Raw genomic sequence first — 26,018 nt, forward strand, 5'->3', positions numbered from 1 at the left:
ATAATTCTGAGGATAGGCTGTGGCTGAGGAAGATGTGAGAAGAGAGCTTTTCAGAGTGCTGTTCCTTTCACCAGTCCCATGTAAAATTGTTGGCATGCTGGTCACACGTTAACAGTCTTACCCTTCTTCTGTATTTTCACAGCCCAATTATGGAAGCTTTTGGCAATGCGAAGACTGTTTACAACAACAACTCAAGTCGCTTTGGGAAGTTTATTCAGCTGAACATCTGTCAGAAAGGAAACATTCAGGGAGGAAGAATTATAGATTGTATCCTTGTTTGGTGATCTTACCCCTCTTTGCAGGCAGCCCCCCACGTACATCCTCTGTGGAGGGCTGAGAGAGAAGTGGCTCTCCCTTATCTGCCATTTCACCTCATCCTGAAACATACACAATTAAATTGGGCAGATGTAGGTGGAAAAGGGAAGCAGTAACACCAAATTCTGCATGTGTTTGTGCATATGCATACATTCCTGGCGGAGTGGAGTTTATATATCCTTGGAGGACCAGGATTTTGTACTGCTACTGCTAGCGTGGCTCATGTGCATGTTCCTGTGTAGTGAGCTAAAACAGCCTGAGTTCTTGGGTTGTCAGCTATTTCCCTCATTTATTGTATCTGAATAAAAGCTTCTTACTTTTCTGGGAAAGTACTTGAAAGAGCAGAGCTGCTGAATTTCTGCAGTGTGAGCCTGGTTCAGTCAAATCCTTGGATTTTCCTGTGTGTGGCAAAATTGAACTATGAGCCAGCTCCAGCAGAGCAGCAGAGGTGTGAGGATGAGGAATATACCAAGGGGATCCAACCCTGGTGTTTTGAACATAAGCAGCTTTTGCAGTGGGGAAAAATTTTGTCGTTAAAGCTGTTTCCAAGCTTTAGGGAGAAGAAAAAGTAAAGAAAAGCAGATATTGTTTAAAATCCAGAACATGACAAGTCCAGTTGTTATAGGATGGAGGAGAATGAGGTGTAGGAACACATTGGTATTAGAACTGCTGCAATATTGTCATTGTTGCTGCTTTATTCATCTTGTTTATGGCAGTAGGCATGTAATAAGAAAAGAGCATGATGCTCTTCCTGTTGTCTCAAATGAAAGAAGGAACATTATAAATAGTTTGTGCATTGATCATTTTTTATTTTATTCCTTGACTGAAGTTTTTCTTCCTGGCTGTAGATTTATTGGAAAAAGTAAGTTGATGTTTGCTTTTTGCTCAGTTAATTTTGTTTGAGTTAATATTTTGTTTGAAATTGTGGATAAAAAAATTATCATTAAAATGATTGCTTAAATGAAAACTATTTTTTACTTTGACAGAATCGTGTAGTAAGACAAAACCCCGGGGAGAGAAATTATCATATATTCTATGCTCTGCTGGCAGGGATAGAAGAGAGAGAGAAAGGTGAGTGGCAAAGCACAAGTCACACAACTGCAGTGGCTTTCTGGTAACAGTCAGACATGGTGACGGCAGTGGAGAATTTAGCTTCAGAAACCCACTAACCCAAGCAGAGAAATAGGTTATTTATTCAGCTGGGATTCAGTGAGTGTGAATTTGAGCTCAACTTGATAAAGCAGCTGAGCTGCTGGTAAATTTTCTCCCACCTTCTGTTGTGGTCCTGGGAAAATTACTTGGGGACAAACATGCCTTATTCTGTTCAAGCTGAATATTTTTGTTGGTACTAAATAACTCCACAGCAACAAAGGAAATAATTCTGGTTCCTCTAATCCTCTCTCATAAAGAATAAATCCACTGAACAAAAGAAATGACACCTTGTATATGTGCAAAATTGCCTAAAGCTGTCTCGGCATCTCCCTTTGGGCCTGCTGTCTTTGCATGCTAAAAAGTGAAGTTAACTCCATTGTGCAGCTAAATAAAGAAAAAAAACCCAGCAAAATAAAAACCCCTATCTGATTTTAATATAAAATTTTGGTTTGTACATCATCATAATTTCTGTGGATTATTTAACTCTGAGATAGTAATTTGTGGAGTGCCTTTGTTTTGGGATTTTTTTTTTTCACTTGTCTTTTCTATCCTCTTTAGATGCTTTTTATTTGTCTGTACCCGAGAACTACCACTACCTGAATCAGTCTGGATGTATAGCAGATAAGACAATCAGTGACAAAGATTCTTTCAAGGAAGTCATTGTGAGTTGTTTCCCCAGTTCTTTATGCTTTAAAAATGCTGGAGGTTCAGGTGCCTGGGTCCCATTGACAGAGCAGGGGACAAAGCCCTCTTTTGCTTACCTGCACATGCAGCTCTCTCATTGAGGCACTGACCTTACAGGGACTTGCATTTTCCCATAACACTTCACTGTCATTTTTAGCATGTAATCTACCTTCCCTCCAATATTTGTTTTTTTACTCTATCATTTCAAAGTGTGCTGTAATTTAGTGAAATGGTTACATTTTGGAATTAAAAGAATGTCAGTTGGGAAGATAGTAAGTCATTTGCATGACTTTGCCCTTCCCTGCATTGTTTTATAGTACAGCTATGTCTGCTTCCACTTTTTCCATCCTATAGCTCTTATGAGATCATGTAGCATCTACTGGATGTAGTCTGCAGTGCAGCATGCAGCACATAGGGAGCGAAGCACCTGGGCTTCTGTGGCTCTTTAAGTTACAGCTGGGAAATCCAGCTGTATGGAGTAACTTACACAGTACAGTTGAAGAAAATGTAAACGCAGATTAAAACCTGGGTCTTAATGGAATCTTTCTCTCAACAGCTTCATAACTTATATCCACATGGATTAGCTACAGCAATTAGCCTATACAGGCTGTTAGGATAATTGCTAATTGCCTACAATAAGACCAAGGTGATATGTGTTAGATTTTAAAAATCAGTCAAAATATTTGAGTTTATACCCTCCACCAAACTAATCTCTTTGCCAAATTGACAAATTAATGTCTAGTGGATGCAGCAGTTATTTTAAGTGTAAAAAACCCCTCCTCTAGTACAGTGGAAGGTGCTGTTGGAAAAGTTGGTGACTTATCTATATTATAGTCACATGCTTAAGTGGATTAGCGTGACATTTAATTTGTGCTAATCATGCCAGGGTAGGCAGAGCGTGAAACCAGCTGGGCAGGTGACACTTGCGTGCTGCCCGCAGAGCAGGCAGGCTTGGAGCAGGGGCTCAGGCTGCCAGGCTGCTGCTGCATTCCCAGTGCAGTAGCCGAGCAGAAACCCCACAGTTTGCTCTCGCCTGTCTTTTCCTGTTGTAGTCATCTCATTTGCTTGGTTTTATTACGGTTTAAGTCCCAGAATGTTACTTAAGAGAAAATTTTTGTAGGAGATGGAGAGGAACTGCATGGTGAGCGTGGTGATGAACTTTTACTGCTGCTGCCTTTCTTAGAGCTCTGCTGCAAATGATCTTCTATACAAAATAAACCTTCAGCCATTATCTCTTCTCTGCTTTTTAATTGTGGGATGAGACTGAGGCTTTTCCATTTGTAACTGATAGTTTATGAAAGATAAAATGTGTTGTGTGTAATCTGTCAGACACCTACAGTGACCATAACATGTAAGGGTATAAAACTGTGATCTTGTCTCAGATAGGCTCATATTAGACTCAAATTTGGGAAATTCTGGTAATTTTGAGAGATATACAGTTACTTACCCCTTCTATGTCAGAGAAAAGCATCTGTTCCTCCTCTTGCTTTAATATTTCCTTAGATAGAGATTTGCCATTCTCCTTGTTTACATAGTTGAGCCTTGGTGGTTGCCATATTGGTTATTTATAAATTCAACACATTTTACATAGATCTCTTCTTCTTGCTCAGTTTTGCTGTAAGATGCCAGACCACACTGGCAAGATGTGTGCTTGGGCTTCATGCCTTGCTCAGAATATGCTGCAGAAGGCCTCCTGAATTCTCCACGGCTGAGACAACAAATGAGTGAATCTTACATATTGCTGTGTTTCCTTCCCTGTGGTTTGTTACCTACAAGGCTAATTGGCAAAATTTGGTAAAAACACAGAAGGTTATCAGTTACTAAAGTAAATTAGTGAAATTGCATCTGATGCATGACTCAGTAGGGCATTCCAATGTTTATACAAATTTAATGAAGAATTTGAAAGCAAATTACAGCAGCCTTACAGCATCAAAAGGAGATTTCTTAAAACCAGAGTGATATGTACATGTTCCAAGATGTCCCGGTCATGTCTTTCAGTGTATTCTGTTTGAGATCTGTTTGAGATGAAACTGAAGGAATTAACTCTTCCCAGCCCTCTGTCAGTGCTGACTTGCTTTTCTGAGGCCTGACAACACAGTTGATGGATTTGTCCTTGTCCGCGTTTTTGAGTCGGTGTACACGTTATTGAAGAAGCTCATGTGTTGTTCCAGACTGCAATGGAAGTGATGCAGTTCAGCAAGGAGGAGGTGCGAGAAGTTTTGAGACTGTTAGCTGGCATTTTGCATCTGGGAAATGTTGAGTTCATCACTGCTGGTGGGGCACAGGTGTCCTTCAAAACAGGTGAGAAGGCCGTGCATCCCAATGTAAATGTTTCTTGAGGTATTGAAAACTATATTCATTGCTAGTATATCTGACCATAGCAAGGACAAACAGTGAAATGATTTTACTGTTTTTTAGCACTTGTAAATGTTGATTAAAATGTTATTTTTAGTTTTTTGACAGATAAAGCGAATTAATCTGCTGCTGGATGCTAGCTCTTAATTAGGGAAGGCATTGGGCACATATTTATTCTGTTAATAGTAGTGAAATTCCATTTTTAATCTAATTCTTTCTTTGAAATATTCTCAAGTTGATAAAACATATGTGCTTAAGTACATTCTTTAACTGAGATCTCCACCAAAGATATCTTTTTCTAGAGCTTTCAATACTTCAGTTACCAATCTGAAAGTATGTGCTGGTATGTCTAAAGATTGGGATGGCAACATTTAAAATGCATGTTCAAATATGGCAATAGAGAGTAGCATTACATACTGCTTTATATACCACATTATAGCAAAATTATAAACTAAAATATGCATGTAAGAAAAAAAAATGCATTGATTTTCTTTACCCTCATCACCCTGAGAGACGCATTCATGTGGACAAAGTGAATTACTGTTTGTATCTGGAAAAAGATGTTAGTGTAAGCAGTAGATTGAATATTTGACATGTAACATTAAGAGGAAAATAAATATTTGTGACTTACTTGTGATGAATTTCTATTGCTAAATTCCTTCAGTTGTGCATATTTATGATACTGTGCCTTTTCATGAGCAGCAAAAACATATCCCAGAGTTTCTAGTCATGTTTTTATCTCTAGTCCCCATAATTTTAGAAACATCTGAAGTGCTGGTGGTAGTAAAAATATTACTACTACAACAACAAACAGCGTTCATAACCTTATACATTTAAGGACATATTTGTGTTTGTCTCTTTCTTTTGCCAGCTCTGGGTAGATCTGCTGAACTACTGGGGCTGGACTCCACACAGCTAACTGAAGCGTTGACGCAGAGGTCAATGATACTCAGGGGAGAAGAAATACTAACACCTCTTAGTATACAACAGGTAAAGGCATCTCATTTTTTTTTCATGTTTTTAGAGTTTGTTAAATATATGGCTTGATCTTCAAGTCCAGGGAAATAATTGGTTACTCAGGAACAGGAGTTTAGCTCATGCGTCAGAGTTGCTATCAAAAATACTATATAGTTTTTTGTGGAAGGGTGTAATTGGACTTTTAGAAATCTGTATAAATCACATCCTGTCACTCTGGCCAGAGCTTGTAGTTTGGCTCATGTCGTTCTTATTAAGCCTGACTGCTTACCATTTTTTTTTCAAATTCTGACCATGTAGGCTGATGTTTTTCATTATGGACATTTGGGTCAGGTGGACTTTTTTGAAAACTCTCAGCAGAAGTAATTGCATTATTTACAAGAAGGGAATTAGAAATACATCTATATAACATTATGCTTACCTCTATAAAGAGGTAAATTAAGGTGTTATTTCCTACCCTTGTCTTTTCTTCTTCCACACCTTGAGTTTATAATCTCCTAATTTTTGAATGCTTTAGCCTTGAAATACAATTTTAAAGACACATAGGTGTACAGTTGTTATAACTTACACTGTTAAAGCTTAAATCATGACACTCGGTAACTGTTAATACAATTGCTGTCAAGGTACGTAGGAATACAAACCTACTTGCATTATACATTGCTTTATGCTGTGCAAAGGATGCTGACCAACAAAGTCTGCTAAGTTCTCTGTTACAAGGGTGATTGATGCATTGTGTGTTCCTTCTTTCATGCAGGCAATAGACAGCAGAGATTCTATGGCTATGGCACTTTATTCTCAGTGTTTTGCTTGGGTCATTAAGAAAATCAACAGCAGAATCAGGAGCAAGGAAGACTTCAAGTCCATTGGAATTTTGGACATATTTGGATTTGAAAACTTTGAGGTAGGTTTCAAAAGTCTGTTCAAATGGATTATCTGATATTTATGCTTCATTGTTCTACATATCTTTCTCATCTTCACTGGAACATGATTATTAAACATATTATAACTTGAGCCAGTTCCTTGTTTGCGAAGTAAGATACTTGGAGTGTATGCATTTTTGAAAATTTCTCATCTCTTTAGGTAAACCATTTTGAGCAATTCAATATTAACTATGCAAATGAAAAGCTTCAGGAGTACTTCAACAAGCACATCTTTTCCTTGGAGCAACTGGAATACAGCAGGTAAAAGATACAGATGAAATTGGAAAGAATTTAAAAAATATCAGTATTCACTTGAAATCTGGGTTCCCAACTACCTTAGCTTCCTTTGAAAATCTCTGTCTGAAGCTGTGTATCTTTTAAAAGCAATCTGATTTTGTTGTAATTTGCAAGATAAATGCATCAGCTTCTCCTATTTCTATGTTTAAAGTAATTTTCTCATAGTTGTCAATAAAAAGGTTGTCTTATTTTCCTTAGGGAAGGACTAATTTGGGAGGATATTGACTGGACAGACAATGGAGAGTGCTTGGATCTTATTGAAAAGGTAATAAAGAATGTAATGCCAGTATCTACTTCTGGTTTTTGTTCTGAGGTAATATGTCTTTAAAACGCTTGCCAACAGAAAGAACAAGTGAAGAAAATGGTAGATCTTGCATGTTTAAATAGTGAACTTTTAATCAGATCATTTTAATGCATGGATATGTTATAGATTATATTGTAAGCTCAATATATGTATCTTTCCTTGTAGTAACTTTTAAGAGTGTGTGATTTTATGCAAAAGCAATTTTTGGAGATGATTAAAAGGAATAGAAGGAGGGGGCAGAAGGAATGACAGTGTCTTACTCCTTTTCATGGGATGCAAGTAGTCTTTGTTTGTTGCCTGCCACTTCTGGCTTCATCTTTAATTTTATTTGTATTCTGATTTGTACTAAAGGAACATGTAAAAGAGCATGAAGGTGCTGCAGTTATTGGTAGGAATATCAACAGTGAGGGGCAGATGAGGTCTGAGTTCACTGCGTGGAAATTAGAACTCCACCTGGATGACAAAGCCAAAGTTGTATCTCATTTCATCCACGTTCACCTCTGCCAGCAGTACAAGCGGGATGTGTGGCTGTGTGACTTTAGACCATGACAGAAACTGACAGCAGCGGGCAGGGGATCCAGCTACCAGGACGTGGCTGCAGTCAGTACGGTGTGATTTGTCTGGAGCTGCTCTGGGCCGATGGGAAGTGGCTTATTAAAACATGCATCTAGAGAACCATGTTTTTCTGAGAGGCTGTATCAGCCTGAAGCTTGCTGGACACATTAATTAACTGCAGGATAGCTTGCTTTGTTTACCACCTCCTTTAGTATGAGAAGCAGGGAACATCAAAGGAAATTACACAGAGGCATATGCAAAGCAAAGAGAGGTTGTGTTTCATGCAGTGCATAGTTAAACTGTGTAACTTCTGTTGTGCCTTTAGGTGCTGTGGGTGCTAAAAGTTTGCATTGGTTCAACAACTAAGTAGATAGTTTTATGGAAGAAAAATTTTTGCAAGACTGTTTACACAAACTCCTCAGATTTAAGGGACTCCTGATCATTGGAGATCTTGGAGGCTGGGGATGTATTCTAGGCCAATGTCATTGCAAGTACTGAAAAGCTGCCTACATCAGGAGAACTATTACTTCTCCCAGTAGCTTCTTTTTCTTTATTTTGTCCATGTGTCATATGCTGTATGTTTCAAAAGGAGTGTTGCCAGAAAAATAGGATTGCAGTCCTCTGTGAGAGTGGGATTTCAGTCACGTATGTGTGGTTTTGCACCTCTCTACACACAACAGCTTCAATGACTTTGTGATTTTTCCAAACTAGGGACAATGTCTGTGTCCATCAGTGCACTAATTCATCTTCTGCCTTGTCTTGCTGTTCTAGAAACTGGGGCTGCTGGCGCTCATCAATGAAGAAAGCCATTTTCCTCAAGCTACTGACTCCACCTTACTGGAGAAGTTGAATACCCAGCATGCTGTATGTGATATTTTGCTCATGTTTTCTGTACGAATTACAGAGACTCTCTTTGCTTCTGTAGAAATTCATGGTTCAAATATATGAGTGCATAGTTGTAGAGGTTGTTTTGAACATGATCCTACTTCCATGGCAATCCATATCATTTGTTGTCAAGACTGAGTAGGCTACCGAGAAGAAAATATCCCTGTTACTGTCCAGTGAAAGGTTTCCATATTGGTGAATAAGCCAAATTCTGCTCTTACTTCAGGCTGTCAGAGCCCTAACTAACTCAGATTACTTAGATCTTGAGTTTCCCTTGATTTAATGAACTATGCACCTTGATGTCATTTACCAAAAGGTTGCTGTTTCCTCTGTCCATATTAGTGTTACCTTTATCTGTGATCCTGGAGTTATTTTCAAGAATTTCTGGGGTACAAGCGTATCCACCAATCTTCATAACTGCCAGTTTAAGACAGAGCCTTCTTTTTCAAAGTGCCTTTAATAGATGGTTCTGCCAGATGGGTTCAGGTTTAGTAAAATGCCTTTTTAGATAGTATAAATCTCTTATTACTGCTTTTGAAGCAGCCCAGACTAACAAATCCTATTACCGTTATAAGTTGGTTGTTTGCTTTTGAAGCACTAGTCATCTAGGGAGTTCACTGGAAGACAATGGTTTATTTAGGTCTGGGTTGAGAGGATAATGTGACCCTTTGTATCATTCCGCTCCCTGACCGCCCTCCCTCCAAATATTTTTCTCTTTTCTTTCCCCTCTAATTAGAACAATCCTTTTTATGTAAAACCAAGAGTTGCCGTCCACAACTTTGGAGTGAAGCACTACGCTGGGGAGGTAATTTTCTTTTCTTTATTTGCTGAAATTATTCCAAACGGAATTTTCCTTAGCTTAATTTTACCCTGAGGCTGTTCAAAATTAACTAAAGCACTCTGTTCTCTCAGTGCTTTTTAAGTACCGCTCTTGTGAGAGGTGCTTGACTACTTGGCTTGTTGTTTGAATCAGCTCTGTTTCCTGCTAGGTCCAGTACGATGTTAGGGGGATCTTGGAGAAGAACAGAGATACTTTCAGAGACGATCTTCTGAACTTGTTACGTGAAAGCAGGTATGTTTCTGCGATTTTTGTTTAGGACGTGATGTTAAGGGGTGTCGTATTACCTAATTCTGCCAGGGTTTGAATGTGTTGGATGTTGCGTAGCATCAGACCTTGACAGAGTTGAAATGAGCGTAGGGGAAATATCAGAGATACCTGTAAGCAGATCTGTCTGTAATCGGTTCTCACAAAGTTGAGTTTTCCCACATTGTACAGTACTTTGTCCCTCTTCAGTCTAGGGGCTTGCTAGAGAGCTCACTTACTGCTCAGTGGTGAGTCAGGATGCTGAAAGCTGGTGGTGGTTTTTAACTGTTTCAGGGTGCCTCATAGGCAGCGTGCATGCACGGATTTTACTTCACATACAGCCTGATCTGTTTGTATTTCTGGCATTTCCTAATTTGGTTGAAAGCTTAGTGTCAGGGACCTACCACAGTGCAAATTGCCAGACAGTAATTGCCTCAAAGGGAGAATTTCTGTAAAGATTTATGCTGCTGAAAATCTGAGCTTGGATGTCTTTGTTATTCACATGCCTCCTGTCATTCCGCTGTGTAAGGTCTTGGGATCCTTACAGTGGTACCTTGTGAGCTGGAGTGGTACCATGTCCTTTTTTGTAGGCGTATGGTTGAGACTCCAGGACACAACGGGGTGACAGAAGAGGAGGGAGCTGAGCCCTGGTGTTGCTGTCTCAGCTGCTGCCCTCACCCATCCCGTCCAGTCATCCTGCCTTGCTATGCAAGTTGCTTGTTTGTAAATCCCATAAGCCCTTCTGTGCAGGAGAAAATATTAATAAGCATTTCCCTCTCTGTGTTTTTTGTTCTGGTTTTGTGACACATCTGACACAACATCTGTCAATTGGAGCACACAGGTAAAAGTAATAAATGAGTTCAAGCTGCTGGGCCTGATTTTGCTCTTGCACCGAAGTCCCTCTGGTGCTCAAGTTAAAAGATCTTTGTTTCTGTGGAAGTGCTAAGAGGAGGATACCCAACTGATGGGGCAGAAAACAGCATACACGGCTGGTATCTGAAAGTGACGCTCATGTGGGTGGTTGTTTTGTGATACGGCCTCAAACAAGCTGGAAGTCTTGTATTTTGGTCTTTGTTCAGGTACAGTTTCCATTACAATCACCTGGAGTTTTGATTGAGTGAGTGGAGTAAAATGCAGTAAGGACTCCAGGACTTTACACTTTGTTTTCCTGATGGTGTATTGGGAAAGGAGAACAAAGAACCTCTTTCCTTTGTTTTGCTTTGTTTTGTTCTGTTGTTTGTTTTTTTTTTTTCTCCCCCGCACAAATTCTGCAAAGACAAAATCTATTGCTTATTAAAGATTATGGAAAAAATCAGTAAGCATTTTTTGAATGGAGAAGCTGCTTTAGAGGTATCCTTTTTCTTTCCCATTTCAGTCTTGATTTCATCTATGATCTATTTGAACATGTTTCAAGTCGCAACAATCAAGACACTCTTAAATGTGGAAGCAAGCACCGAAAACCCACTGTCAGTCTCCAGTTCAAGGTTAGTTAACGTGTTGCCTCTGCTCTGGAGCTAATTAGTAATGTGTAAACCCTGTTCAGTAAAGAACAGTTGCAGATTAAAACAGGCAAAACTTCAGCTTTAAAACATTGCTGTCTCTTCTGTGAAACTGCACTTACTAATCAACTGATTGTCCATACTAGATAGCTTCAAGCAGACGCTAACCTTCGCGTCGCACCATCTGCCCAAAACTGCTGTTGCTTTCCACTTGCTTATTTGTCCTTATTTTAAATCTCCTCTGTGAAGTTGGTCTCTCTCATCCTGGTTTTTCTTTCTAATCTAAAACCAACCGCAAAATCGCACAAAGCCTTACAGCAATGCCTGTGTGCTAAGAAAAATAAGTACTGAATAAATACCTCATTAAGGTGTTGCCTTGCTTTTTAACTTAAAGTTTGGAAAGCATTTTTATTAAACACCTTTTTCTGAGGCCTTATAGCCCTCCCATCAAAAATGGCACCAAATTGAAATCTAGCATAAAATCTATCTGCACATTATTTAAAAGAGAAAGATTGGCACTAAACATTTTCTAAATTGCATGAGTACATGTCTGGATTAGTTGTCTTTCATTTTGTTTGAATTAATATACATTTGCGCTGTTCATTCACTTTTTTTAAAAAGCAAGCAGACTCAGACCCCTTGAGGGCAGATTTTATCCTAATAGACCATTTCTAAGTGTTGGACAGAATAGCAAGGAGTATATGCTGGGGCACACACGGTGTGTTTTATTAAAACACACCAATATTATATTCCCTAGATAGCTTGCTTTGTGCTACCATCGCTTGTCTCAGGCAATACCCACTTCTTGTGGTGAGGTGGTGTGATTTGCTAGCTCTCTGGGGTAGCACAAGGTACTGTTTACGCTTAGACTTTTGTACCTGTGCAAAGTAGACCTTTAAGATGTTACTGTCTAAAAATTGACTGTATTTTTGCACCCACTTTGCAAGGTAGAACATAAAGTAGAGTCCCTTCTCTTCTCTGTCAGGGCCCCTGGACAATATAAAGCACGATAAAACATGAAATCAAAAAGTTGTTGCCTCTTACCTAAAGCTGCAGTAACTGACCATTAATCAGCTGGGCCGCTTTACAAGAGGTTGACCTTCACATCATACTGACCCCGAAGAATTAGGCTGGATATTTTTCCATGTTTTAAAGCCTTCCAGGGATTAGTCCATCTCATTTCAACTGAAGATAAGAACTTTGCCTTCACTTTTATTCTCATGATAGGTTGGTTAACTCTTCTCTTCATTTGACAGCCTGCCTAATGCGGGCCTGGGGGTGCACGCAGAATAGCTGAGGTTAGATACCATCTCTTTCAGCCTATTGCTTAAAGCAGGGCAAACTTCAGATTAGCTCATCACCTGACAGTGACTTAGAGGCGTGCAGCACTGTGCAGAATCTGGCTGGCTGTACTGCAGATGAATGTGAAAATAGGATAAATAATTCTTGTGTAGACTGACCAACTTTCCCAATCTCTGTAAGTAGCAGCCTGAGTTGAGAGAATTAGTTTTGTTGTCCATAGATGTTGTAATGTTCACGCAGGTTTAATGCAGATGAAACCTTTATTTTTTGAAGCTCTAAATAGCTGTCTTTACACAAAAACATCTTATCTTTGTATGTTCTAGCTGTTTAATGTTTGCTTCCCCAACTCTTGGTCCATAGGCTAGCAAAGGCAAACGAATCAAGAGCTATCATTTATGTTCCCAGTCACTTCACCATTTGCTCCCTTCACTCTGTACCAGCTCCTGTGCTCAGCCACAACTCTGCCTGTTGCCATCATTACTTTATGTTTAATCGGCAAGAAAGCCCTTAGTTTGTAGATTAGAGCAAGAATTAGTGGTAACAGACTGCCATTGGCAGTTTCGCTCCAAAACATATGGTAGGACACACAGTGCTACTCCTCTAAAAAGTGAATTTTCTGTCTCCTTGGCAGCATGCTCTGTATTCTCTCTGCTGCCTGGCACACCATGCCCACCTTTGAGGGGTGAAACGTTATCATTGCTAGCTTCCTGGGCTCTTCAGAGCCTGAGCTCCCCTCCTATACGGTAATTTGTATCTCTGCAAAGTAAATGCAAGAGTTCAGTTGAAAATGAACTTAATCATACAGAATGAGGCAAGTTGTAATATGGAATGACGGCTCAGGCGAGAAAGGGGCGGATGTATAATTAAAGTAATAATCATAAAAGGACTGAGGGATTTTTGTGATTTTTATCTCCGGGCTGAGGTTCAGACAACTGATAGTCTAATGTGTATTGGGTCATACAGAGTTCTAAAACTAGGAACAAAACCATATTTTCTTCTATGTCTTTTTTTTAGCTGAACCTTATAATTGCTCTTTTTGTTGTTAAATGCAATTAGCTATAACATGGAATAACTGTGAAACCGTCTGCTTAATGCTGTTAGCATTGTCTTTCGGTAAGATGTGTTTTCTTTACCACTCTATCCTTTACTCAATTTTTGTTAATTTCAGGAGGGGGGCATTTTAAAATCTAATATTGATAAAACAATGTCTACTGTATTCTGAAGTAACTCTTCAGGAACTCTAAAGTAATTTCTGGTGTATACCACTAGGTGTTGCAGTTAGATATTCTCTGCAATGCTAAGCTGCAAGAGCTTTTGCCTGGAGTACGTTGCTTGTACAAAAAGTTGGCTCATTAAGTGCTGTCATCTTTCTACCTGTTTTTTTTTTTTTAGGAATCACTTCATTCTTTAATGGCAACACTGAGTTCCTCAAATCCTTTCTTTGTTCGATGCATCAAACCCAACGTGCAGAAGGTAAGATTTAAAATTGTGCTCATCTTTTCTATACGTCTTAGGGCTGATCTTTCACTGCCTGTCTGGTTTTTACTGCTTTGTGAAGCAGAAGGAAGCATTCTTCACTGACTTTGTAAAAGGCTCTGCAAGGTGAAGGCACTGGGAAAAGGTTTTGATTTTTTTTTTTTTTTTTTTTTTTTTTTTTGCACATGGGCCATGTCTTTGGGCACCTTTTTAATAGTCATTGCTCAGAACTCTGATAAATGACTGGCTTTAAGGATAGTTATAAAAGGAAGGTAGAAGGCTGCACTGCATGTTTGACAACCTGTGAGAGCCTTTTTAGGAAGAAAATGTCAAAACTGCAAAGTTTGTTTTAAATCATTAGAGGCAGTGAATGATGGTGCACGTAGCAAAACTGGTATGAATGACTGACTCTCTGTCATCAGACTCTTAATCTTTCAATTTATGTACAATTCTAGGTGTGTTCATGCTAGCTGTTTTGTTCTGTTACATTTTATGTTTTTAAAACAGAAGCTAAGGCTTACTATATCAATTTGTCTTTTGAGTCACAGATAGTGAAAGGCAATGTCAAAACTTACTTAGGTATGTTGGAGGGCTCTCTAGAAATCTAGTGGTAATGGTATAGTAATCCCTAAAGTTAATATTGTTAGCCTGGTCCTTATATTCAGGGGTTTTGCACTTCTGTTTTTGGCTTTATAGACCGTTATTCGAGTACGGTCTGCTTCTGCCAAAACTGCAACAGGCAGAGGTGCTAACGAATATGGTTTATGGTTTTCACATGGCAACTTAGAAATAAGTGACTTTGCTGTAAATCCAGGTTTGCATGTTACATTTTTCTGGGATCTCTGGTTAATCAGGACACTAACGCATCAAACTTGGAGTATTTTGTTGCAGGTTTTTTTGTTACCCGGGCGGTACATCCTCGACTGTGCATGTTTTCAGTTGCTAACTGTTACCTCTGCTTTTGAGCAACTTGGTCTACTGGAAGATGTCCCTGCCCATGGCAGGGGCGTTGGAACTAGGTGATCTTTAAGGTCCCTTCCAACCCAAACCATTCTATGATTCTATGCACTATTACTCGTGATGTGTCAAATAACACATAGATTGTGGGCACCTTGGCAAGAGGGAACAGCCTGGAAGCAAATAAGACCTGCTTTCTGCATGCTGAAGTGTTTGGTGCTCTGAGGTGTGCAGCCCCCACGTAGCCAAACCCACGTGGATGACAGCCCCTTAGCCAGCAGCTGGGGTCTGTGAGCCTACGTGTGTAGCAAAGCCCCTGATCACTGAGGGAGGGCGGTTTTGAAAAGCTTGTTTTCTTCCCTGCTCCTGTTTCTGATTGGAAGCCCCATGACCATTATAAAGCCCACCTGCTGCCACTGGAGTATAAGAAGAATTTCTGTAACTCACACGTTTTCCTTAATTGTCCTTTTGCATCCGAGTAGGGCTTGTATCCGCAGTACCAAAGTCACAAGGATTTGCCATGGTTTATGCAAGTTCCCACTCCCATATTCCTTGTTGCTCTACCAGTCTTTTCCCACTACAATGCTCCTTACCTGACAAATTTGGCATATGCTACTATATCTGCACATATATTTTACTATCATTAAAACAAAGTTCTCACAGAATTAGCAGCTGAGACAGCCTCAGTCTCAGGAAACCAGGTCTAATTGCAGGAGTGCATGCAGGAACAGATTGGGAAATTCCTGTAGACAATTCCTTTCCAACTACATATAAAATGTCACTGAAACCTTACACAAAAATGTTTTTCGTTGTGTTCTGTTTGCTTTAATTTTATTGCAAATTTAACTTGATTTAATGTTTTTACCAAATAAGAAATCCTTTGAAGAACAAGAGTAGAGAAAAGGGTCACACAGTTTACCTGTTGTAGCTGATTCAGTAGATGACTTGATGGAGAATGAGAAGGAAAGTCATATGTAATACTTGGTGGTGGCATTCTTCACTCAGGGAAGTGTTCTCAAAATGCATTTTTGGGATTCACTATTTTAAGTTTTGTCTGCTGTGCACTGCTCTCTGTTCTCTCTCTTATCGCACAGACACAGTGATTTTTAGTGCCAATCTTGTGATGTTTTTGGTGTTGCTCCTTCTGCAATGGTGCAGGTACAGGAGCAGGCACAGGAATGGCATTTGGCTCCTCTGTAGCTCAGCTGGATTCTGTGGATGCATATCACATTAAATATTTCATAGTTTATCCTATGTTGCTTCTTTTCAGTTAGAGAAAGGAAAATAAGGTGAGTCAATTTACATAGCTCTCAACCAGCACAGCTCAGACACTCGTTAGCTGTGCGTGAACTACCAGGGATCACCGCATACGTGACTTGCTGCGTAGGGTTGGTTAGAAACATAACTGCTTGAAACAGTCAGATGAGCCACTGAAGTGAAGAAACTGGAATTGAAAGAAAGTAAAAATCTTCACTGAGCATTTTCCTGTGTGATTTCTGTCCATGGTTTTTACTCTGCAGTGATGGTGACAGGGAATGATAAAATGTCACTCTTCAAAAAGTACTTTAATAGTGCTTGCCAAATAACAAAAGATGCGAAAGAAAGGTGTGTTTGAATTGCTTTTTTTGTAATATGCAGCATTAAAAGAGAACTGGACCAGAGGAACTTGGCAAGGAGAGAGCTGATGCTTTGTTATCAGGAGCAAAGCCTCTCAAGCCACTCGGTGCTCTCTGGGTTGGGTACAAATAGGTGACACGCTTTCTGTGAGTGTCCTGTGTAACTCTGGAGGGGAGGAGCTGGCAGCGCTCGAGAGCTGTTTTACTCTGGAAGTACGTTTGAATTCTCTAGGTGAATTAAGTTGAGCAGATGGAAGACAAATGGAAGCCTTTGAAAAGCAGAACATGCAGCAGACAGTAGTTCCCTCTGCTCTTCTAGACGTTAAACGGTATTTATATTGGACAACAGATGTGACAATTTACAGTAATTATTTGATTTTTTTTAATTGATTGAAAGTTTAATTTTTAAATATGCTACAGTGGCAAACAAAAACAATTCAGCATATGCAGTAAACCACTGAACATTTGCATATCAAAGCAGGATCTACACTCATTAGTGCAATTTCCTAAAGGCAGCACACAGAGTACGTGACCTTTTGTCACAAGAGGTTTCAGCGAGCAGGGCTCAGACAGAAGAACAGAGGACCCATTAATCTTTGGGAGACCCCCGAACAATCAGTGTATCTGTTTTCGCAGTTTCCAGTCTGTTCTGAACTAGCCATAACGTGAAAACTTTTCCACTTGGTATGCTTAATGAGTATTTTCTGCTAATGAAGGGTCTTTCTCCTCTACTCCTCTACTTATCTTCAGTGCAGCTTGCTGAACTATATATCATTTCATCCTTTTGAACTTTGACACATCTTTCTCTATTTCTTGGTCTCATGTTTCTTTTCTTCCCTTCTGTTCTATTTGATGATTCCTCCCTGCAACCTTGTCTTTTCTGGTCTCCATCTACTCTTTTTTGTGCACCTTAAATTAAAAAAAAAACCACCAGCAACAACGCACTAAAAAAAAAAAATACTGTCTTTTTAAAACAAGCTACAACCGTTGCTATATCCATCAGCTGAATGTCTCTTCCAGCTTGCTGCTATTAATGAAGTTGCTAATCCTTGATGCCGCTCAGGAGACAGTTCAGGAACTTCCTATGCAAGGTGTTTCAGAGGCAGAAATTTTCCTGTTGGCCAGAAGAAGCCAGCCTCAGGCAGATTGGCTCAAGTTCCCTGCTCCATTTAGGACTTTTCTTCAGAAAATGTATTGGCATAATCATAGCGAGTGGCCCTCACCTCCAGTATCTGCATGGCCTCATCTGTGCTGGTCTTAGGAACTATGTTGGTGTGTGCCACCTGAACGGGGTTGCAGGGTCTCTGCTCACCTCCCCGTCTGCTCCTTTGTTGTCTGTCCCATTCCTCTGTTGCAGTGACGGTCTTGCCGCTAGCAACATAAAAGCCGCCTTCTCTGAAGCTTGTGAGCTCCAAAGGGGCAATTCTGCTTCTCTGCAGGTTTTTAAATTTTTTTTTTAATCTTAAAATTTAATTAGGTAAGGTAAAGAAATGAGACAATATTAAACCTGTATTGTAAACCTACTGCAAGGTAGGGGTTACAAGGAGCAACAGAAAAAGTGAAACTGGTAATAACTTTGCAATTCAAAGGAAGACTGCTGGAAAAAGGTCTGTAATAAATTCTGTGAGGCTTACTGCTACTTAGAAGTCCTGTCATGCTCCGTATTCATTCTGGGAAAATTATTATCAAGGCAATAAGATTGCTAACATTGCTTCTGGGGACAGAGGTGGTTAAAGGGATGAAGGTATGGCTATTGGCACCTGCACTGTACTTTGAGGCATAGGTCATTAATAGCCATGAGACACCCTGGAAGAGAAAGCAGTGTGTCCCCTAATATGAAACAAGATGCAAACCTATTTCACTCGGCGTCTGAATTAAACTTGTGCTCTTAAAATAGCCTGGGTCATTACAGAGGTAAGTATAGTGTGATAGCAACCTAAACACCAGTCAGAGGTACAGCTCAGGAACGCGGTACAAAGGAACAATGAGAGAACAGCTTGGCCCCATCTGCGAGGATGATTGTATGCAGGGTGTGGAGCAGGTACAAGTTCAGTGAATGCGGTGCGTGAACTGGTTGTCAGGCTGGAATTTCAATATTGTCATATTGAGACTTGACTGTATGAGTTACTGAGTTTACCTTGTAAAGAGATTTTTTTTTTTTTTTTTTTTTCAGAAATACGGATAAGAACAGTGTCAGTCTAATGCCACTGCATTGAGAACAGCACTGACATAAAACCTTGAAAGATGCAGGGAGGGAGACTCTGAGCTTCAAGGATGCTATGCTACTATGCCTTCAGCACCAGATTGCTAAGCATCCAGATAAAACTTAAAAAAAATCTTTATTTTAAAAAATTGCCCTTAATGAAGTGGTCCAGTTTCAAACTTCTATGCACATCCTAGTGCAGTTGTACACCAAGCATGTGCTTTTATACACCAACCTCAGTCATTCAGACTCTGGATCTCCTTACTGGGAAGTAGATGCCTTTCTGGGTTTTTAAGGATGCTGAGCCTAGAAGTTAAAAGCTAAAACGTGTTAGGCCCTAAATGGAGGCATCTTTATGGTTTTACTCAGTTGCAGAGCCCTGGGATAGCCCTTCTGCAGTGAAGCTGCGCTGTTCTCTGGTACTGGGAGTTGGCAGATCACAGGGTAAATTTTACTTCCTATCCATAAGAAAAAGGGAACAGAAAGCCTGATCATCACATTAACAGCCGCTCTGTCATACTTTGAAAGTGAAAAGAATAGATTATATGGCCCAGGTACAGCTGCTGGGTGTCTGTAGAAGGTTAAGGTCTAGTAATACTCATTTACAGCTGTCTAAGCAGCTCAGGTGTTAGAGATCCTTATTGCCTGTTTTAAAAATCTCTCTTTAATCTCAGTTATTCGCAATAATTACTTGTTTTAAGACTTTCTGGCTGCCAATTACTGCTGTCATTGCTTTCGGAGGAAGCAGAGCCACAGACAGGCTCTGAGCACAGATCGGGCTTGCTGGGGCAGCGTGGGTCGGGCTCAGGGAGCTGCTGTTCAGGCTTATTCTTTGGGAGGAGAGTAACCATTTCCCAAAAACATAGCATGTTGGCCCGATCTTGCAGGCTAACAAGTTCACGGAGGCAAATACAAAGTATTTATCTTTAGTTCATAAGGCTTTATTGTTCGTAATCAGGAAGACGCAGTCGTAAGGTGTGGCGTCGTGCCTAGCCAACACAGTTTAATTCAGCTACCTGGATCTTGTCCCCTTGGGTTTTGCAGAATTACATAGCTTCAAATCAAGACTTGTGGAGTATGTCACAGCTGCATCATTTTCTGGCACATCACTTGAGTAATTAGGTCAGGTGCTAGAAGCCTCCTTAGGTAAAAGTGATAAGGAGAGTGGGTGTGAGGAAAGCAATCGCTCCTGCTCGCAGTGCTGGCAGTAATGTTATGTGTGAATGTGAATTTGAAGCTCTGTTTAGAAGAACAAGATGATTCCTGCAAGGAGTTTCGTGCTGCACGGGGCAGTGCCTGTCATCTGTGTCGCCTCCAAAAGATCACTCCCTTCACTCCTGCGGTGCAGCCTGCCGGTTATGCTGCTCGGGAGCCACTGGGCTGTCCCTTTGTCCCCATCTCAGAGTGTCGCTGCTTGCTGGGCTGAAGTAGGTCATTCCACGCTCCAGGCAGTCACCCAGACAGACATGTCCTCCTTCTTCATCAAGGTTTGTTGTTTACGGAGCAGGGCTGACTAGGCGCCCCTTTGCTAAGTGTATGAGGGTTTGTCTTTCAGTGACCGTGGTATCAGGAGTTTAAAATTGAGGTGTTTAAGGCTGGGAATAGAGAGCAGAGATGGGGTGCTGTCAAGGAGGGAGCAGACTCTGTCCACAAGTGGTAGGAGTAATTTTGGGGTCTCAGAGAGTAACCGTGGCAGTGTGCTCTTGTGAGCAGGGTGGGTGGACGCGTGCGGAGCAAGTGCTTCTTCAGGAGGGACTTGGGAGGAGGTGGCCTGAACGACAAAGCACCAGAAAAACTCTGGGGAAAAATAAAAATGGGTGAGGTATTTTTAAAGTGCAACACTTACTGTGTAGTTCAGTGTGATATTTGAAGTGAGAAGAATTCTGACTGCCGCAGCAGTTGATTTGTCAACGGCAGAGGGTCTAAGCGCCTCCAGCTGACTTCAAGCGCTGCAATAACTCTGCGTTTTGTGCCACCTGATGGATTTTTTTGTGTGTTTTATGAATTCCTTTGTATATGATTGTGTGACATGGATGGGCATTTATGGATCTGCAACTCCTGATCCCAAGTCTGAAGCATTTGCTTTTTTAAAAATACCGAGCAAAAAAACTTGGCTTTTTTTCCTTCTTTTGCCCTCTACCAAGTATTTGAATTGCAAGCATTGTCATGCAGATGTATGCGCGGAAAAAGTGTGTACTTCATCAAGCTTTGGAAGTTTTCTTTTTTAACTACAACAAAAAAAAATCCCCCCACATCTCTAGATGGCAATTTACATTCAAATCCTGTTTGCTGTGTTCTCATGGTAACTACTCCAAGGGAATATGCACAATCCATGATAAATAGACATCCTTAGGGCTCCAAGAGCATTGCTGGGGTACAGGGTATTGTTCTCTAGCAAAAACTTTAATGTTCGTAACTCCCTTGCTAAATCGTGTTGTAGGGCATTTGGTGCATTTTATCTCTTGAGGTTTAGGAATTTGGCTGTGAAATATATTTACATTCTTGATGCCTATGAGGCGAGATTAGCCCTCATGTCCTGTTAGTCAGGAATATCTACAGCGATTGCCGTAGAGCCAGCCCTCGCTAGGCTTGACTTCCTTTGAGTAGCAGCAGGAATGAATTCAGCAAGTACAGCCAAAGATATCACATGAAAGACTTGAAATACCAGTGATCTGAAGAAAGCCCTGTTCTCTGTGTGTGTGCGTAGCTGCAACTGCTAAAGATTCAGTTTTTCACAATGGGTGAACGCTGAAGGGTGAAAAAGCCTTAAAAGGTAAGGGGTTTAATTCATGCAGGTTTTTTTTAATAATTTCAGTCTTGCATACTTGGAGCTGCAGTGAACTTGTAGAAAAAGAAAAGAAAGTGCCTGGAGTTCGGCTGAGCAAGCTGCACTGGAAATGTTTCTGGGCTTGTATTTTATTTTAAAGAGGGTAAATGCATGCAGAATTAAGTTTATGAAAAAAATGACTAAATTTACTGGTTTAATCATATTTTCAAATGCGAGGAGAGCTTTGCTGCCAAGCAGTCTGCTTTAATAAATCATACTCTGTTTGAAAGTTAAAGGGGTGATTGTTCACAGAGCAGGGAAAAAGTCAGCAGACGTAGAGCTGTGTGTGCGGATGGGGGAAGACCTGTTGTTGTAGTGATGGGCTGCTCTCTGGAGAAAGATCTTTTCTGTGTTCAGCAATCCGTGGCACACATTCAGGAAAACCAGCTATGTACAGTTTAGGTCCGTAGTATTCCTGTAATTTGTTAAGGCATAAGGCATGGCTGTAGTTTTGCTTTGATTACATGGTAAGAAAGGGACACTGGGGACAAGTGTGTTTGGGGGTGGGGGGGGTCCAGCAAGATATCTGCAGCACCCAGAAGCCTAAATTAATGTTGTAGTTTTACTGGAGAAACTTGATGGGGCACATTTGAGACAATATTTTTTTCGATATAGAAAACGGAATATATGCCTGTGGGAAAAAAAAATGCAATAGTACTGGAAAGGATACCATAACAGCAGTATATTTTGGCTTTGTTTACTGTGTCAACTCCCCCCTTCCGCCCCCGATGAAATAACCCCCCCTAACCCAGCAGATATAACAGCTCTGTTCTTCGCTGCTGGTTGCCTTTACTTCTGGGATCTGCATTTTGTACCTTGCTTTCCCACTTAAGGAGCTTGTCTCTGCAAACATTAGAATTCAGCCACAGGGTAGAAAATTAGGATAAAATTGCTTGAGAGAACCTGTTGGGAAGGGAATGGGTTTGATCCTGCATCACTGAAGTCTATGGGAGTTTTATTCTGGGCTCAAGAGCAACCCTAGATTTGCCTTGCAAATCTGGATGGAGGAGATAGGATCTGGTGAAGTGCCTGTGGGACTGGGAAAGGGGGTTCTCCTGACTGGTAGCTGTTCTTCTCTAACTGATGTTAAGATGTGTCCTTTTAAACCCCAAGTGGTAGCAGTGGTGCTAGGTCAGAATGTAGGTATTTTTGTTGCGTGGAACATCAGTGTTATGTATTCAGTATTTCTTTTGCTAAAACTGCTTAGTTTAAAAAAAAAATATAAGATTTCTTTTGTTTCTTATTTGCTGACTTATTAAAAAAATACAACTTTTTGTTGTAGCATAACAAAAGTATTTTTTTTCAGTGCAGCTAGATATACTGATAGAAATTATCTGAAAGTTATAGTACTGTCCCAGCTATTCACAGATCTTTGTCAGAGCTAACCTCAGAAGACAAAATCCATGTCGAGAGCAGAAGGTAATGTTGCGTAAGAGTAGACTTGGGTCAGTTGCTAAACTTTTTTTCTCTTCAACTGTATCTATCTGTTTATGCATGTGTATATATGTGGCTTTTCTTAATTTAGTCACAGGACGTGACAAAGAGGCAAAGACTTAATGGGGGAAAACTTCACTGTGATGAATTTGTAAGGACAAAGTACACTTCAGAACATCTGCTGCCGCCTTGTAAGATGAAACTTGAAACACAGAACATTTGCTGAAAGCGCATCGAAGCATCTTATCTTTTTTGTCTAACTTAGGCTCAGAATTTACTCTTTCTCGTGGTCTTAGGCAGTTTATAAAGCTAAGAAGCAAGGCAGATCTGTTCCTAACACTCATTATTTCACTGTTAGAATTACAGAAGTGAGGTTGTGGTTTCAGTTGTATGAAGTGGAATGTAGTAGCTGTAAAGTCCGTGTTTCAGGACATCAGCTGACTTGTAGCTGTGTGATGGCAGTCAGCCTAAACTACAGGAAGTTTCTGGCTGACACATGTTGATGTTTGAGGTTGCTGTTGCTGCTTTGTCTCCTCCGCGTTCCTGTTACGTGTTCCCCATTCAGGCAACAGGGAGCTGGGCAGCTGGTGCCGCTCATGGGAGCTTTGCTGTGAAGGTGGTAGCACCACAGCTCCTCAGGCTCTGCGGGCAGCGTTAGTTTTGTTCTTCAGTCCCACGCACGAGGTAAGCCTACATGCTGTTCAGGTCAGTGAAGTTGCTGGTGAGCCAAGATGCCCTCTGCACCATGTAAATCGTTCAGGACACTGAGAAGTTTTTCGTTTTGGCTGGCACCTTGGATTGTCACACACACCTGTGAGCATTGCACAATGTTTAGTGTAGCAAAGGCAAGTTTGTCACCAAACTCATAGTGCTGTATTTCCGCGGTTCACGTGATGGAGTCTATCATGGCATTTTTGAAGCTTACTCTCTGTAGATCTAGAAATCTCAAACATTAAGTATGTGGTAAATAGGAGCTTTTGAGGGTCTCAAAACTTTGAATAGTCAGGCAGAGATGGAGTAGACGATTTGAGAAAGACATCCACTTTCAGCAAGCCAGACAAATGCCAAATCCTCTGTAATACTGGCTTTCTCGAATGAATGGCTGCCCCAGATTCTACATGAAAAGGGCGAGTATGTCCCTCTGCAGCTTGCCAGCCACACCATTTGTGCATATTTAGCCAAAAAGAAACACTGTCCAGGCTCATTAATTAAGTAGTCTGTCAAAGGGAGAAATGATGATTTTTGTTAAAAGTGGATTAGCACTTAAATGAGCTTCACAGAAGTTTTTAATATAAGCAAACAATTCTCATCGCAAACAAAGTCGTGTTTAGAAAAGCTGATTCTATCTTCAGTGTTTCTCTCTGACTCAAACATTAAGGGTTATGTTTTGTTGTATGTTTCAGCCAGCCTAGGAATTTCTCAGGGGAGAAATGGCTTCTCAGCCATCCAAAATTGCCATTTCCCTGTAACCGCTGGCGTGCACAACCTAGTGTGTCTGAAATCAGCCGCTTTCTTAAAGGGCATGCACATCTCATTGGCCTCAATGAGCTCTAAGCACACGTCTAAATGCTTTGCCTAAGTTATTACTGGTTTTATGCTGCTTTGGGTGTGCTGGCAAGCAACAGAGTACCTGGAGTCGCGATGCCTCTTGTCATGCAGCTTTGAGGAGGAGTGAGGCATCTGTGCGGCTCCCTTACAGTTGTGTACCCAGCCTCAAGTTGTAATTTGCCTGTGGAGAGGAGGAGGGAAGACTTGTTGCATCCATTGCTCCAGTGGCGTGGAATCCGTGCTGCTGGCCAGTCCCAGGAGAACACAGTGCTGGTATGTCAGCAGTGAAAATGCCTCTAACTCATTGTGAAGCCTCAGTGGTGTGTTTCCACCACAATCAGAAAATAAGGAAGAGGGATAGAAAAAATCACTTCTGGGGCAGGAAGAGCCATCTTCTTGTTTAAATGTGACGTGCAGCAGATTGTAAAACCATAAGTAAGGGCAGAAATTTTCTCCATAGAATGATCTAACGCAGCTAAGTGCGTGCTTCATGTAACTAAGAAAAAATGGAACTTGCCTTAGAGAAACAAAGGGCCATTGACTAGCGTCCCTGCCCGTGAATTCTGCAGGCTTTGTGGAGATGAACAATGGCCTTGCAATTAAATCACTCAAAAGGTGGTTGAGTGTTAAATTAGTTAGGTCCTAATATAATTTTGCAATCTATTATAATTCATTCTTTCTCTCTCTCTCTCTGTATATGTATGTATGTATATAGATCAGTTAATAGTTTGATAGCCATACTGGTGTTAAGGGAGGTTTCTTGCCATCCATTGTGGGTAACTGCACCATGCTAATAAAGCAAAGTTAAATTACTTTATAGTTAACTCTTTATTTCACAGGTGTATAGGAACTGGAACAAAGTAGTTTGTGCAGGTTTTTTTTGTGAGGGAAAAATATATGATGGCTTTCATTGCAAGTGTTAATGATTGCCAGTATATAATCTATACCAATGAGATGACAATGTTGTTTTTTTTCTCTACCAAATGCAATTACTAGCAATGCTTGCAGGAAGCATGGGAGCTACCTGCTGTTCTAGCCAAGATGATGTTATCTCACCTGTGCCTTTAGCGTGGCATCTGTGGCAGCAGAGGTAGCTGTGATCTGCAGAGCTCCTCCATCTCATGTTTATGTAATATTTGAAGAAAAGTATAGGGGCTTTCTGTTTGGTTTACGATGGACATTTCAGAATTATCAGAAATATCTAATTTGATTTTGATGTGGTTCTTGGAAACATCAAAGAACTTGAGTAGGAGACTTTCCAACTCTTAATGGGGAATGAGACAGGATAGGGTGACACTGTTATGTTGTAACAAAGCAGTCCAAGGAGAACATATTTGTTGTGTTTTTCAGTTAAATTAATGTACACAACAACAAACTACCTTCATTTTCTGTCTCTTCCCCACAAACACACACACATACACGTTTCACTGGTCTTGAGGGTGGTAGAACACTGGAACAGGTTGCCCAGAGAGAGATGGTGGATGCCCCATCCCTGGAAACATTCAAGGCCAGACTGGTTGAGGCTCTGAGCAACCTGATCTAGTTGAAGATGTCCCTGCTCACTGCAGGGGGGTTGGACTAGATGACCTTTAAAGGTCCCTTCCAACCCAAACCATTCTATGATTCTATG

The 26,018-nt window shown here is 40.6% G+C and overlaps 1 protein-coding gene across 1 annotated transcript in view; it reads left to right on the forward strand.

Moving 5' to 3' along the window:
- MYO10 (myosin X) overlaps positions 1–26,018 on the forward strand; it is a 163,518-nt gene that overhangs the window by 94,246 nt on the left and 43,254 nt on the right. The window contains exons 6-19 of the mRNA XM_086740352.1: positions 143–267; positions 1,164–1,177; positions 1,302–1,386; positions 2,026–2,129; positions 4,323–4,452; positions 5,378–5,496; positions 6,236–6,382; positions 6,562–6,662; positions 6,897–6,963; positions 8,329–8,421; positions 9,179–9,247; positions 9,432–9,514; positions 10,902–11,010; positions 13,720–13,800. Coding sequence (XP_086596478.1) covers positions 143–267; positions 1,164–1,177; positions 1,302–1,386; positions 2,026–2,129; positions 4,323–4,452; positions 5,378–5,496; positions 6,236–6,382; positions 6,562–6,662; positions 6,897–6,963; positions 8,329–8,421; positions 9,179–9,247; positions 9,432–9,514; positions 10,902–11,010; positions 13,720–13,800 — 1,327 coding nt within the window. The remainder of the gene's footprint in view (positions 1–142; positions 268–1,163; positions 1,178–1,301; positions 1,387–2,025; positions 2,130–4,322; positions 4,453–5,377; positions 5,497–6,235; positions 6,383–6,561; positions 6,663–6,896; positions 6,964–8,328; positions 8,422–9,178; positions 9,248–9,431; positions 9,515–10,901; positions 11,011–13,719; positions 13,801–26,018) is intronic.

Source organism: Chlamydotis macqueenii, chromosome 2 (genome assembly GCF_036417535.1).
Source record: "Chlamydotis macqueenii isolate bChlMac1 chromosome 2, bChlMac1.mat, whole genome shotgun sequence".
Lineage (NCBI taxonomy): Eukaryota > Metazoa > Chordata > Aves > Otidiformes > Otididae > Chlamydotis > Chlamydotis macqueenii.